At 39.2% G+C, this 16,659-nt stretch overlaps 1 protein-coding gene across 1 annotated transcript in view; it reads left to right on the plus strand.

The window, feature by feature from the left end:
• vps13b (vacuolar protein sorting 13 homolog B) overlaps positions 1 to 16,659 on the plus strand; it is a 343,085-nt gene that overhangs the window by 36,061 nt on the left and 290,365 nt on the right. The window contains exons 9-15 of the mRNA XM_019856211.1: positions 651 to 746; positions 1,489 to 1,611; positions 2,610 to 2,747; positions 5,493 to 5,580; positions 10,528 to 10,713; positions 13,620 to 13,789; positions 14,953 to 15,147. Coding sequence (XP_019711770.1) covers positions 651 to 746; positions 1,489 to 1,611; positions 2,610 to 2,747; positions 5,493 to 5,580; positions 10,528 to 10,713; positions 13,620 to 13,789; positions 14,953 to 15,147 — 996 coding nt within the window. The remainder of the gene's footprint in view (positions 1 to 650; positions 747 to 1,488; positions 1,612 to 2,609; positions 2,748 to 5,492; positions 5,581 to 10,527; positions 10,714 to 13,619; positions 13,790 to 14,952; positions 15,148 to 16,659) is intronic.

Genomic DNA, 16,659 nt, shown 5'->3' on the forward strand with positions numbered 1-16,659 from the left:
TCTCGCACTCTTTCTCCATTCGTACTTAAGTCTGAGGAGTAAATGTTTTGCAGAGCAATCACTATTTTATATTAACGTTGGAATTTTGGGGGGGGTTGTAGCAGTGTTCTGATTACCGTTCCCCAAAGAGCAAATCAGGGCCTCCCAGAAAACTTGATAGGAGTTGGTGCAGTACGATTTGTGATTTGATGAAAGGACTTGTCGTAGGTCAAAACATGGTCAAGGAAATGACCAAAAAGATCATTTATGTTTCAAACAATATTCTGCAAGGCCTTCAGACTTTAAAATCATGTTATTTTCAGAAGTCAATTGTGACTTACTACATACTCAGACACACACAGTGTTAGGCACATGCTTTTAGTTTTGTTCACAATATTAAAATAATTGCATTTTCTTTTTTCAAGTTACATTCTTTCTTTTCATGAAACATTAAGACTCTTCTTGGATTATTGGACACAAAACATTTTTGCTTAGTACTAAAGGAAATAAATCCCTAGAACAGTGAAGCCTGCAACTAAGTTTTTTTCTATTCTTTGACTAAATTTTCCCTTTTATGAAACTCACATTTGAAAAGTAGTTTGCTGTAAATTGTATTTTCAAGAGCTGCTTAGTTTGAAAATCCTCTGAAAGGCCTCTCTCTACTGTGTCAGCTGACAGAATCCCAGGCAGAGAGCAGCTACTACAGTCCCCAGAAGGTTAAGTCAAGAGAGGTCTTGGGCTTGGAACAAGAGGGAATCACTCTTGAGGTAAGTCTCGTCTTTATTTATACTGCAATTACCCCCCAAAATTCTTGAGAGTTAGCCTGTATAACTATATTTTCCCTCCATTTTGATCCTCATTACTTTTATTTCGTTTTAAATTGCTGCCATATTTACTTTGGAATAGATAATCAACATACTGTACTTCCATCTCTAACGGTATTTATAAAGCCTCCCTGGTCACTTATCTCTGGCCGGTTGTGAGTAGAGTGAAATAATCTGCCTGAGTCTGATCATTTCTGCATTTCTCCCTTGGTGTAGATAGTTTTTCTCTGATTACCTGGTTGGAATTGAAATGTATTTTCTGTGTTTAAGCTTTGTACCAGATGTTGTAATTCCACAATATTTCCAAACCCAATTTTTGTAATTTATGCTTTTTCTGGAACATGTAGAGAGTAGTCTGAACTCGGACCAAAAATGAATAGCCAAACGATTCTGAAAGCTAGGCCTCCTAATTATTGCGTGTAATAAGATGTTATGCTCGGTGTATACTCTGCTTACTGTAGTTTTCGGTTTGGTTAACATTATGAATGTTGTGTTTTTTTTCAGTCATGACTTGTTTCCTTTAACCTCTAGCAATTCCAGCTCCATTTAAACATGTCGAAAGTTTCAGGCTGAATGAGTTGTTTGAGAATATTTTGTAAAAGTGTTGAAGTGTTTTGGTTTGACACCCTAACCCCCTCCACCCCCAACCCCCACGTTTTTCCCCCCTTTTTATTTTAAATATCAGGTGCTTATGAAAGGAGAGCCCTTCTTTGACTGTCAGATTGGCTTTGTGGGCTGCCGGGCTCTCTGTCTGAAAAGCATCATGGGAGTGCGGGATTTTGAAGAAAACATGAACCGACCTGAAGAGGTAAGACAAATCTCAAGCCACCAATAAAGACCAAGAACATTTGGTGTGTGTGTGTGTGGGGGGGACTTGAACCTGTGATGCGGTTTCTTTTTTCTTCAATGCACCGTATGCCTCGTTTAATTGCTTAGCATTAACTTCTTAAAAAAAAAAAAGTAGACATGTATTGGTGTCTACCTACAGAACCTGAAAGAAAGGCCAGTCAAATTCTTCCCTTAATTGGTAAAGTGGAACCTAGAGTTGCAAACGATTGTTTTTACGAACTTTTCAAGTTTGTGACGCAGTGCTGCTGTACATTGCAAATTTTGTTATGCGAACTGAACGCGTGGACAGATCCATGCTTCTCGCGAGGTTATGCCTGGCTGGAAACACCCTCAAAACAAACAACTTACCAATCATTGTCTCGAAAACAGTTGGGTCTGCAGCCGGAGGTTCACCTACACATGCTTCTTCCAATAACAATTCTCAGAGCAGCCACCTACATTTGTAATATATGTGCAAATTCAAAAAAATTCTACACTTTGTATGATACAGTTCTGTAGAGTATTTAGTGTGTGTGCAGTATTATATGGGAACATCGCTTGAAAAAAAAAAAGAATATATATATATTTTTATATATATATATATATATATGTACAATACAGTGCTATTTTGTTTTCTCTTGGATGTGGTGTCTGCTAAGAGCCGTTTTGACGTTAATTCACTGTAAACTGAAGCTGAATCTTGAATAATCATAATGTCAAAACTAACATATATATATATATATATATATATATAGTAAATGTAACACAATTTGGGGGCAGGAATGAATTGCATTCCCATTTATTTCAATGGGGAAAGTTACATCCACTTTGTGAATGTCTGGCGTCACAAACGGGGTCGCAGAACGAATTAAGTTTGTAACTTGAGGTCCCACTGTCTTTCCTTATTTGCCCTGGTGTGTTCTTCATTTCTCACATCCTTTGCTTGTTTGTTCATTTTTTGTCTTTGTGGTCCTTCAGGATGCAGTGTTCTTCAACTGTGGCGACACACTACACGGCAAAGGAATGACCTACCTTACCAACTCTCTGTTTGACTACCGGAGTCCAGAGAACAATGGCGTCAGAGCTGAGTTCATCCTGGATTCCGTTACTCATAAGGTCTTTTAATTTACCCAAGTACTGTATCAGTTTTCTTAGACATCATAGCATTTAATTCCAACGTATTTTGGAGAGAACGGACACGGTCCACTTCAAGTAACATTGTGCCCTGACATGCTGCTCTGTTTGGACGCCCGAATATGTTGCATGTGAAGTTGATGTCTCAGATTGCTCTCTACACTCTCTTTCAGATCCATGTCATGTGACCATTTTGCAATTGCATACTTCGAAAGTCACATTTTATCACAAAACAGCTTGGGCGCAGATAAAATTATGAAAACATAATCCCAAACCGATCCCAAGAGGATTAAAGGAATCGCACAGTCAGATGAAAATGCTACACGTTCTAATTAGCACCTAGCCATAATAGTGTTTTGCCTGGGCTCGTGATACATTGTAATTACATCGGTTTTTTTCTTATGAAGCGATGACAGCTGTTACTATATTCAGAGGTACTAAGTATATATGTATTTAGACTGTTTTTAAAAAAAAGTTTGAGTAGCCTCTCATCTCAACAAATGAGTAAAACTTAAAAGCAGTTTATTTCACTTTAAAATCCACACTTCATATTTTAGCCACCCAGCTGCTTGCCCCCAATAGAGGAATTTTCCTCCTATTGAACAAGTAACTACCACACCAGAGATTGTGTGACAACCGAGGAGGCTCCCTTCATCCACTGTCACAGCTTGAGTGTTGACTTTGCTCCCAAATACTCATGACCATCAGTGAAGCATTTGTTTGGATATCCATTCATCCATCTATTCAGGCTCGAAAGTCAAAGAGTCAAAGGTTTTCGTGTTAATTCATTAGCGGTTTTGAAATCAGCCAACGGCTTTGATCCAGAAGCATGGCAGTGCTAATAGAGTTCCCCTTCTAAATATTACTCATTAACCTGCTTTTCTGATAAGACGCCATAGAAATCTCTGTTTGGAGAGCTTGAGATTTAGTCTGGTGTTCGGTTAAGTGTGTGTGCACGTGTGTGTGAATTGTTTGTGCATCGCTTGTTTCATACACTCTCGTTCTGTGTGAGTTTGAATGAGTAGGATAAATGTATTTTTCTTTTCTTTTTTTTGTGTGTGGATAACTTTTTTCTTGTAGTGAGTGCTAGTGCTGCTCCTTATTCAGGTCTACGTTGTCGCGTGATGAATAAAAAAAACATTGAGATTTTATATGATCGACCAGCACAAAAAAAAAAAATCTTCATAAAATACACTTATATCACATCATACCATTTATATCGTAAATTTGTTATGGTGGAGAATAGGCTTAACTATGCTGCTACGTAAGGTGACGGTTACACAAGGGCCTTTATATTATGTCATTCTTGTGCCTCACTCTCCAGGAATGATGAATTGATTTACGATCAAACCAAACCCCTACATGTATTTAACGGACGGAGTAAGAATTGATTGATTGGTCAATCTTAGAGAATGGAGCGCTGAGATGCCGCGCTAACGAGGTGACGGTTCTTGTGATGCTTTACTGATTCATACGCAAAATATCACTTGTCCCCGGTGTCTCATGCACTTCTGTTCATTTGGGAATCACCTGCGTCGTTGGAGGGCAACGTGGGTTCTTCATCAGGAGAAGAGGAGGTGCTCCACTTTTTTATAGATATACTGTATATAAAACCCACAAATACTTGACGGCTCTGCTAGAAGTGCCTGGATGTCAAAGAAATGCCAAATGTGGAGAACAGAGAACAAGAGCAGACAGAATGACAAACTAAACTCCCGACCACTACCAACCTTGCCAGATCTCATACAATCTTAATAGCATCTGCACCTTTATCTCAATTCAGTTCATGTATATACAGTGCAAAACACAATTTTTTTCGTCAAAACAAAACTGGACAATCCAGCATCATGGGGTGCTTCAATGTGGAACTGGAATGAGGAATTTCTGAGTGAAGTAACCTTTTTATTTTTTTTATTTTGGCCAGCTCACTAGGCTTCACACAGGATTCAAATATGAACTAATTCAAACTCATTTTTCGATTCAGGAATAACAATGACAATAATCAAGTATAATTTCACATCTTAATCAAGGAGCAATAATGCATTTTTTTTTGTTCTGTTCAGTAAATACAATATTATCTGAATATGTGTGGCCTGTGATTGAATGGCAACTACTCCAGCATACCCCACTCCTTGTCCAAATTCGCCTGGGATAGGCTCCAGTTTATCTGCGACCTGACCGAGGACAAGCGCTGTAGAAAATAGTTGGATAAATGGTTGAGCATAAAGATGGAAGGGTTTTGTAAATTAGAGGTGTAGCAAACTTCATACTGTTACCCCACAATATTTTTCTTTCAGACAAACAATGATGATGGTGATGATAATTTACTAGTTGACAACTGTGTCAATGTGGTGTCTTAATGCGATGAAATATTTAGATGACTGATCTATTCAAGCTATAACCCAGCTCAATGATTAATACGATAAGTGGTTACCTTTCACGCCAATTACGTATTTGGTATGAAAAGTGCTTATTCTGCCTGTGTCGTGTGTGTGTGTGTGTGTGTGTGTGTGTGTGTGTGTGTGTGTGTGTGTGTGTGTGTGTGTGTGTGTGTGTGTGTGTGTTTACAAAGCACATTGTTTGCATGAAAATTGGTGTTAGTAGAAGTGTGCCAAAATCCCTTCTCCGTTGTATCCGAGATGACCCCAGTCATTGCCACTCTTGAAGGCTATCAGCTTGTTTGCTCCCTCACTGCCATGTTTATCCAACTCGTCTTTTGTTTGACAGGAGACCTACACAGAGATAGCAGGCATGCAGCGCTTTGGTGCTTTCTACTTGGATTACCTCTACACAATGGAGAACAGCAGCAGCAAAGGTATTGTCTTCACTCATTCCTCCTCATGGTTTGTTTGCTAACCTTGCCACCTTTTCGCTCTTTTTCTTTATCCTCGTCTTGTTCTCTTTTGCTCTGGCCTGCCCTGCCTTTCTTCCGAGCCGTCTCTTGCATTCTCCTTCTTCATCCTTCTTTTTCTCCCTTTCCTTCTTCTCCATAAAACAAGCACCCTGGAAGACGAGAATAAAGAGATTGTCTTGTTTGAGTCACAGCCACCTGGTCCTTGACCCTTCCTGTCCTTTCTCTCACCCTCAACTTACCTGGAGGGCAACTGTCACAAGAGTGTTTAGTCTGCTGACACATATTTGAGTTTCATTCTCCCCACTGCTTGTTGAAACACTGTTCGTCCCCTGTCTCTCTACCTGTAAGCCCTTGAGAAAGTGAATACCGGGACTGTCTTTCCTAATTGGGTGTCACTCTTTTTGGCAAATGTTGAGAGTCGGACGGGGAACAAAAGCACTCAATGTTTAAGTCTGAAAGACCTGAAGTTTCCATTGAGCGCGGCAATATTTGTCAAACTGAAATAATTCATTGGACCTACCGATGTGTTAGTGTGATACTGTGGGATCGCCGGGTATTTGAATATGTTGGCTATCTGTAATGTAAACTTATAAGAGGGATTCTCAGACATGATGAAGTCTGACTGACATTAAAGATTTATATCGGCTCAGAACTCCAGAGAGACCATGTGGTTTTGGCTACATTCGAGGGCCAATCCGGTCTGACAGACAAATGTTGAAGTGGAATCTATTTGAATTTGAATTCTTGCCAAATTGCCTGTCGTTCATGGTGCAGTTTGCAGAGGCTTATTGTGCATGATTCAACACCTGGACAATACATGATCCTCCTTCTGGAGAAGTGGAATGGATTTTGGCCAGGATTTAGTTTAGCGACATTGCATGATAAGTTGGACATCGTACTTTTGTCGATGCCGACTTGACAATTAAAAGGTGGAATAACTTTGCTAAATTAATACATTGATTAAAAACACATTGCCATGTGTCTTTATCAAGTTTGACCAGTTTGGTCAGAACGGCGTCTTGTGAGACGCCCCAACTCATAGAATGTTGTGTGGTCGTTGATCATGGTTAGCAAAAGCAGTCCAAGTTTATTCATCATCTTCAACTGTCGAAGTTGTATTTTACAGTAGGAAGAGTGTCAGTACTCCTGTGGGATGACTGTGGTTACCTTGTCAAATGGAATGCTTCTCTTCTGTCAGTGTTTCCCCCCTTCCCGCACACGGACCAGATCCAGTGTCATCCAAACAAATTAGTCTCTGTTGCCACAGGACGAACATAAACTCTGAGTCAACTGAAACACTAACCGACCCAGGTGACACTGACTATTGATTTTAAATTCAAGTCACTTTGTTTTTAATCTTGAGAAAGGGAGACACTCTTGAAATTGTTTAAATGCTTACTATAGCCTGCCTCGCATTATGTCACTGACTCTTCAACTGTAGCCATATGGTTGATATTAGGCCTAATCCTTCCCAGTGAAATCTAACTGAAGAAGGGAAGAGGAAGTGGCATTGCCAGTTGGCCCTGTTTAAATCTCAAAGATATATTCTCCATCGATGAACCGTTTTAGCTTCGAAAGTAGTTCATACTTTGACTTGACTCCTAAACTCCTAAAAGAATGTTCTTTGTGGTGGCGAAACTTCAAGTAAATGGTGACCTTCTGTCCTCCCACTCCCTGTCTTCCATTCAACCACCCCTTTTATTTTTAATTTCTTCACTTTTATTGCTGGGGAACACAGTCTTTTAAGTGGACCTCTGGAACAGAGGCCTGCAGAGACTGAAGGGACAGCTGTGTGAGTGGACATTTGGTATATTCATCATTCAAGAGTTTAATGCTGTGTGAGCTGATTCCTGTGGGCTGCATCAAATCCTTGCACACCACCACTCACCACCATTGCAAATGCCTAATTTTGCGCAAAATTTGTCCCAAATAGAGGGTATTTTTTGCTTGATTAAGAAATTGATTAAACAGTTTCATAATGCATTGATGTGAGTATTGACAATAGAGGAACATCATCTCTTGCGAATTAAATGGTTTAGCCTGTGCAAAAAAACAAACAAACAAAAAACAACCTCTCATCATTCAATCGCTTGAGGGGTGTACATGCATGAGGAATTTGTTTACAATCGAAATAGTCCGAGTTTGACTAGCTAAGGGTAAATGCCCCAAAAAAATCATGGTTCAGTGTGTACGTTAAGTATTGAGGTTATGGTTCAGTTCATAATCAATAGAGCAAAGGAGCAAACATATAAAACAACTCAAAATAGATTTAACGACACATGAAATGAAAGCAATGCCAGGAGTTTTTTTTTCTCTTTTTATGGAAGTGCGGTATCACTGATTTGTCTTCTTTTTAGAAAATGAAAGTCACAGACAAGTGCAACAGCAACAATTTGATTAATCTGAATTATGCTCTATAAAAAAAAGCAATATCATTCACATTTTTTTTTGTTGCTTTGACTCCAGCTGGAGTGGCCATTGGCCTCAGGTTCAAAGGGTGCTTCTCCACAAAAACGTGACACATGCACCTTTCCACTCTCACGTTCAGATGTATGTAGCAAGAGTGAAATGACTGTGGGAATGTGCGGTGCTCCGGAGCAACTGCTTGGCTGGCGTACGCATGTTTTTCTTGATTTTGAGCCGCTGCTGAGTCAGAGAGAGGTGATGCTGGACAGTGACGTGTGGTGGACTTTCAGCCAGGGTTGGGGGGGCCGCAATAAAAATATATATGTATTTATGTGATATGTGTTTAGATTTTACACACATATCCTGTATGCTTCATGTCAAGAGAGCTATTGCATGTTTGAGTTATCTATCATCATCATCATTAATGTGCAAAAATGCACATCAGAGATATTCAGATGAACAATTAACGCACAGTTGATTTTATTTGAATGTGTGGATATAAACGTAGGTGGAAATTCACAGATAATCTTTAGAGAATTGTCGTGCAAATCACATGATGCCCAGGGCGAATGGTCTGATCAATCTCAAAATCATGCCCCTTCAACAAGCGTATTCAACAAGCCATCTTATATAGGCAGTGGATGTGCGCGGAAATATTTCCAATGCCGAGGACGGGGGTTCGTGCATACAGACCTTGCGTTAAGTTTAAACTGCCGCAGATCACAAACTGATACATGGACATTCAGTCACTATTGGCGGTAGGCGACATATATGGAAAGATGTTCATCGCTAAGCTTGCTGTTGACTCCTGAGGACAGCATGCCACAAATAATAGTTTTTTGGGCCTCAATTTTGGTTAAAAGCATCTCCAGCTCACATTTTGTTAATTTCCTCTATTTTCATTTGTGACTCATGGTTTGATCACGCAGCTTGATCATTCCCACCTCCAAACCCTGCTCAGATTTATTTGCATATACATATATAGGGGCATGGAGAGGAGGAGTCTGGTCCTCGAACTCTTCCGCATTGATTGAGATGTATGAAAGGAATGTGGTTGGATTCATGTGTACGTACAAATAAATGCATCTGGAAATTATTTTTTATTTTTTGGTGGATGCGACTGAATTTGATGTTTTAGTATGAAACCCAGTCTTTGTCTGTGAGGTCCCCGGAGAGCCTGTTTAAATGCTTGTGGAATTTGCATCTGCACAGCCCTAATTCTTTACTTTTTACACTGCACTGGTCTTCACATTTGGGCGAGGTTATTTCAAATGATTGAGCAAGTTCCGCTAAAACAATTTTGCTAGCCGTGACGGGCTGCTAGCCAGACGCTTAGCTGCACTGTTTGTTCATAGACTAGACCCTATCTGTTCTTTCTGTGTATCCAAATACCCAGCCAACCATATTACGCAATTGCCGCTGCATTTCATCATTAGCATTTTTTTTTGCTGGCGAAACAGCAGGTGACCAACACAAGGACTGTGACTGTTTGGTCTATAGAGGAGGCACTGCTTTCGTTTGTTTTTTAAGAGGTATATCTAGTTGATTATTATTACTTACTGTTTTACATTCAATATTTATTATTTACAGGTTTTTGTTTATTTTATTCTTTGAAAGGGCTCTATAAATAGGTTGACTGTGAGGTCCCCGGAGAGCCTGTTTAAATGCTTGTGGAATTTGCATCTGCACAGCCCTAATTCTTTACTTTTTACACTGCACTGGTCTTCACATTTGGGCGAGGTTATTTCAAATGATTGAGCAAGTTCCGCTAAAACAATTTTGCTAGCCGTGATGGGCTGCTAGCCAGACGCTTAGCTGCACTGTTTGTTCATAGACTAGACCCTATCTGTTCTTTCTGTGTATCCAAATACCCAGCCAACCATATTACGCAATTGCCGCTGCATTTCATCATTAGCATTTTTTTTTTGCTGGCGAAACAGCAGGTGACCAACACAAGGACTGTGACTGTTTGGTCTATAGAGGAGGCACTGCTTTCGTTTGTTTTTTAAGAGGTATATCTAGTTGATTATTATTACTTACTGTTTTACATTCAATATTTATTATTTACAGGTTTTTGTTTATTTTATTCTTTGAAAGGGCTCTATAAATAGGTTGAGTTTAAGTTAAACACAAACAACAACAAAAAAAGTGGACAAATTGTAGCATGCTTTTGCAGGTTGAATAAAATGTGGGGGATCTGGCCCATGGGCCTTGAGTTTGACACTGGTGTTTTAAAACATCAAATACTGCCAGATCAAGGTGTTTATTAGGTTGTTCCACAAGTATTTGGTTTGCCTACTGTCAGAGCTCCCACGTGCCTGTCAAATTCACATATGCCCACAACTCAGGCCTTGATTGACCTCTCTTTTTATACTGTGACATAGTCATAGTGAGCATTATCTACAATTTTTTTCCATAAGTTTGAAGCAAAGAATTTGCCAAATGCGGCAATGTAGTGTATCTAAACCTTTTGGGGTACATAATGCATTTTTCTCTTGGTAGATACTCAGGACTTCTCTGCGGTGAATGTGGAAGAGGTACTGCCAACTATTCAAGAAGCATCCATCAAGAGACTTGTGGTGGGACCTTTAGACATCAAACTGCACAGTAGCGCTGTCCATCGTATACTTAAAATGGTCGCCTGTGCCATGGACCATGAGTATGAACCTTATTGCAAACCGCAGCAAGGTAAGGTATCACTGTGTCTAAACTTGCATTGTTGGTTTTCTGGAGTTTACAACTAGTATTAAGAGTTCTTTCTACTCTCTGGATTCAATTTCTCCTCCATTCAGCCGGTTGTCAGAAATTACACAAGTTTGCACATTACAATACTGTATATTCATCGCATTGTTATTTCCTGGCACGACCGATCTTTCACCTCGTTGATGTACATAAAAGCCGTGGGCTTTTGGACTATGTAAGGGAGGTTGAGCCTAACACCTCTTTAGTGATCAGCTCTGCAGCACTGTTGAGTTCATCCCTGCGGTGTTGTGAAAGAATATGGAGTGTGTGTGTGTGTGTGTGTGTGTGTGTGTGTGTGTGTGTGTGTGTGTGTGTGTGTGTGTGTGTGTGTGTGTGTGTGTGTGTTTGTGTGTGTGTGTGTGTGATATCGAAAGCAATAATTCACATTATAGTGAAATGATAAAATCCGTAGGTTTGACTTACAATCTGTGATTAATAATACAAGATTGGGTTTTCACTAAGTCTTATGACTGGTGCCACATATTTCTTTCACTTTCCCCACATGTGTCGCTGATCTCAGCCATTTTAGGCCTCTTCTCCTCTTCTTAGCTCGAAGTTAAATCCCAAAATTAAACAGACTTTAATAAATACCGGTAAATAAATAAATACATCTCCATCGTCATACTAATTAATCTTAAATTAACACTTGCCAAACCAATTTGTGTCACTGTAGCATTCTACACTGTCCTCCATGGAGCCTGGAAGTAGCCTGCTCAATAAATAGCAGATAAACACAACAAATGCATACACAAATCTGAAGTTCTTTTTTTTTCCCCTTTTTTCTTTTGCTAACATTTGGGCATGAGCAAATGTCATATCACTTCTGGTGAAGAAATTATTTACAATGCTTCACTTTTTCCCATGTTACAGGACATTCTAAACTATAAGCCGCACCTTTTTTCCCCAGTCTTTGAACCGTGCTGCTTTTAATGTGACACCATTTTTTGAGTGAATTTTTTTCTGATGAGCTTCAAGCTGCCAATGGATTTACCCATAGTCTCGTCATATCTGACCAATGAAATAACCAAACATGTCACAGTGTACCAATGAAACTGTCCAAGTCTGCCCTCATACTGGATATTCATCAGCCATTTGTGGTTGGAGTGCGCATGCATGAGGGAGGAGGGATCTGTGGAATCTTAGGGATGCATGGTACTAACTTTTGTTCAGCAGTTTCAACAAGAGGAGCTGTACGTTGTGAGATACTGTAAATGGGATGATTCTCAGGAAACAAGATCCACGAGTGTGACATGAGAGCCCAAAATAAACGTGTTCAAAACCAGGTATACAGTATGCTTAAATCAAACCGTCCTGCAGTGTGCTATAAAGAAAATAAAGGTAGTTCACTCAGCCCATAGTTTGCAAAAGATCGTTGAATGCTGGGGTCATTGTTTTGTATTGAAGTGCTTGGTGCCTGGCCAACACTGCACACTGAAGTAAAAAAGGTAAAAATGATCCATCCATCCATCCATCCATCCATCCATTTTCTAATCCACTTATCCCCACAAGGGTCGCGGGTGTCCTGCAGCCTATCCCAGCTGTCTTCAGGCAGTAGGCGGGGGACACCCTGAACTGGTTGCCAGCCAATCGCAGCGCACACATAGACAAACAACCATTCATGCTCACACTCACAACGAGGGACAATTTAGAGTGTTCCATTAGCCTTCCATGCATGTTTTTGTAATGTGGGAGGAAAGCGGAGTCCCCGGAGAAAAGCTATGTAGGCACGGGGAGAACATGCAAATCCCAAACAGGAAGGCCGCAGTCAGAGTCGAACCCTGCACCTCTGCACTGTGAGGCCGATGTACTAACCAATCGAGTGCCGTGGTTTTACTTCTGAATGTTGAACAATGGCCATCATGCTCGGTTGTAACACTTGATGATCACATGGACACCACAACTTATTCGATGTTTGCTTCATATATATATATATATATATATATATATATACACACACACAAGTATATCAAACCATACAGGAAAACAGTGTACACAGTCCAGCATGAAAAGGAGAAACTATTTTATAAATTGACTGCAGCAGATATTTGGTTGTATGCATTTCTACATTTTATTAGTATATATGGAGCACTAACAGAAAGAAGTTGTTGATAAACACATACAAACGTAAAGAAGCTGTTCATAAACACGTACGATGCCGTGGAATGAGAAGTGGCAGCAGGTCTAATGGAATCGTGACATATTCCGAGAGAACAAGGAAATGCAAAGTCAGTCGACTTGAGACATCCATGAGGCAGCGGTCTCGACATGCTGCGGCATAAGTGGAAGTGATGTCGAAGCTGCCACTGCGCTTACTCTTATTTCAGTATTATTTCTGTTATTATATTCTTTACTGCACCCTTGCAATACTGTATATAAGCAGTAAAGTCGTTTTTTCATTTACACTGGTCAACATCAAATTTTAATGGAGATGGCTTTAGGTGTCCCTAAAAGTATTTTTGATGCTGATGTTCTTTTTTTGTTTGTTTTAAGCTAATCAGGTTTGTGAGAGTTTTCCATTTTTTGATTTTTGGTTTGCGTAATACGGATTTTCCCATGTGTTGTGTTTTATAGCTATGATCTTTCAAAAAAAATTGTGCTAAACCTAACTCTTAATTAATAAATATCAAAAAAATTACATTACATATTATATTATTGTATTTAGTCATTATATTATTATTATTATTATTTAGGAAACCTCATGTGTTTCAGAAAAAAAGAAGGGCAGATTTGGAATCAGCACAAAAAATAATCTACAAAAATTAACTCTCCTCTTGGATAAAAAAAAAAAAGTAACATTTGTTGACTTGTGTTATTATTGCTAGTATGAGTTAGAGATTTTGCAATGTCTGCAGAAATGGTGGAGGAGAGTTGCTGTCCTGTCACCCCAGAAGAGATTTCAAGATTAGAGGAATTTATCCCCACCAGACTCACTTGTCTCACACTCCTCCAAGTCTCAGTCACAGTTTCTATGGCTGAATTCAACCTTCTTCACATGCTAATGCCTGTCATCAAGGGGGGCAAGGTGAGTGGAAACATATAACCAAGACGTTTGTTATTCATGTTATATTTTATACAGTTAGCTCCATTCGTATTTGGACAAAGAAAAAGGTTATCTAATTTTGGCTATGTAGAGCAGTGATTCCCAACCAGTGTGCCGAGGCACATTACTGTGCCTCGAGAAATCATCAGGTGTCAATTATCCAATCTCAGTTATTTGGGCCAAAAATGGTGTCTTTTCTCTTTAAAAAACACAATGTTTCATTACTTGATTGATGCCGCCCACGTGTAATACATAATGAATCTGTTTATCCAATTTTTTCGTGGATCGTTTTGCTTAAATGGTGTGCTGTGAATTGTTTTCCGATGTGAAAAAAAGATTGGGAAACACTGGTGTCGACTACCACAATGAAATTTAAATGAAACTATTCATGTGCATTTAAAGTGCAGATCATTAACTTCAATTCAGTGGGTTGAAAAAAAAATCTAACATTTGAGGAGTGAACATTTTTCTTTTGTACAGTATGTGTATACATACTGTACATGGATACATGAACTCAATCTCTTTTTTTAGAGGCCGACCTTACTGACCAAATATTTTTATATTTGGTTGAAAAGCATTTGCTGGCAATGATTGCGTGAAGTCTTGAAATGACTGCTCACACCCACTCTGCGGGTTCTTTCGCACATGTGCAACACAGCAATGTTGCTCAAGCAATATGTTGTCTACATTTATAGATATATCTCAAATTCAGTGAATAAATATAAATATGTCAACAGAATTCAGTTTTAACTTTTAAAGTTGATGCAACTAGTGGTTAAAAGTGAAATCAACTGTCACCATTTGTAAAACATTTTGAACTTGAAAATTAGTCATAATGACTTGAAGAACTTCAACTTTTAAGTTGAAACAAAAAATTATGCTCTATTTGAGCTAACTTCTGTTTTCAAGGCAGCTTTTAAACTTACATTTGCAAGTAAAACAAGCTTGAAATGTTTTGCAGTGTGCACACGCACCCACGCACGCACGCACACACTCATACGTGTGTGTAATATTGTATGTCTTCCTTTTTCGAAACTGTAACCAGGGTTACACAAAGACAGCCGAAGAAAACACTGAATAACCAATATTTGCAATGTGGATACTTACATTTGCATTGTTCTTCCCCTCCATTTTCATTTTCCAAGGCTACACCAGGACTGGTCAACATATCAGCATTTCAGCCAGTGCGCCCCCTACCAGCTGTGCAGTTTCAGGTGGAGAGAGTGAATGTTGAACATTCGGTGCCGATGTATGCACTGGAGTTGGTCAGCACTGTTAGTTCTCTGAACCAGCCTCCTGACAACCTCCTACATCACTGCTACGCACATTTTTACCTCAAGGTAAATGGGACAATTTAAAATTGTTGGACTGGTTCTGATCCATTTCACCGGTTCACTGTGGTAAAGAACAGGTGTCCTTTTCATTAATGCAAGATGTGATTCATTATCCTCCACTGGAATGATTTTGAACGACTAAAAGGTTATTTTTATATTACGTCTCCAAAAATAAAGTTATTTAAAAAAGGTCCACCAGATCTGATTGAAAATGTTCGACGGTGTTTTTACACCAGATTTTTTTGTTTTAATAGACGCTCGTTCAATGTCTATAGTCCATTAACTAAATAGTCACACTTCCACCCTGTTATGGTGCAAATGACCCTTTACTGGCCTTGATGACCTTTTTCCACCTGGTCATAAAAATCTTAGCACTGTGAGCTTCCTGATGATTACCAGTCCTGCTCTGGTCCCTCTCAGGTGATCAATGTGATGCTAAGACCACTATTATTGCTGGCACTATGACCTTCTCATGTTGGTGTGTTGGCTTTAAAGTTTAATTAGTTCGTTCGGCATGTATGTTCAACAACATGTTTGTGTTCACTGACAATTTTATATTGCCAGATGTCACTTAATGCGATCTACTCATTGCTATTTTGTCCACCTCCTTGGCAGGGTTCTGACTTTTACCAATTCTCTTCTTTATTCCACAAATGGCTCTAATTACACTATCAACAGAGTACTACACATACATTGGCAAGCGGGATCATTTGACTCCTTTGGTTAGGGTATTTCGGATTTATTTTTAAGTCATACAGTACACCTAAATAAGGTTTTGCTGAATTTACTCCTTTCGTCAAGTGGTTGCACAAAATAAAATAATCTGAATCCAGGTAATTTTTTTCAGTACACTATGCATATACTTATAAAATGTATCTGGACCCAGGTGATCTTATTGTGTGCATCCACTTGATGAAATACATATAAAATTGAATAAATTCAGCACTCCATTTTTGGTTTTTGACCTGGCTTGCTCTTACGATTGGACGCAAAGGGAGACATGTTTTCCTTGACAAACCTTGGATAGTGGGACACACTACATCTTGTAAAAGTACTTTAATTTACGGGGCTGTAGTTTTAGAAGTGTGTAGACTACCATTTATTTACCATTACAAGAATGATAGTTTATTCAAAGAGAAACAGCATGACTCACACCCAGACACTGTGCTCAGCAAACCATTCCAAAAGGAAACCTGTTAAATTTGACTGATTTTGTCACAGAATTTATCTTGGTTTCCTACATAAATTTTATATCTTATATCGTTTAATAGCTTTGGCAAACGTGAATAATCAAACCTTGTGGAAAGCTAGCGCTATTATGTTCATCTTGTTTTCTTATTAGTTAAAATAGGTTTCTTTTTTTTGAACAATGGTCTGTTTTTTGTGGAAAGCTGACTGATTTATCTGGATTAATCTGGGATGCTCCACTCTGGCCTGAATGGCCTGGAAATATTTTTTTAAGGCAGGATGTTTGCTGGATGTGATGCTGTTTGTCCTTATCACGGGGTCACTGAAGGG

This window comes from Hippocampus comes, unplaced genomic scaffold (genome assembly GCF_001891065.2).
Source record: "Hippocampus comes isolate QL1 unplaced genomic scaffold, H_comes_QL1_v1.1 scaffold327, whole genome shotgun sequence".
Lineage (NCBI taxonomy): Eukaryota > Metazoa > Chordata > Actinopteri > Syngnathiformes > Syngnathidae > Hippocampus > Hippocampus comes.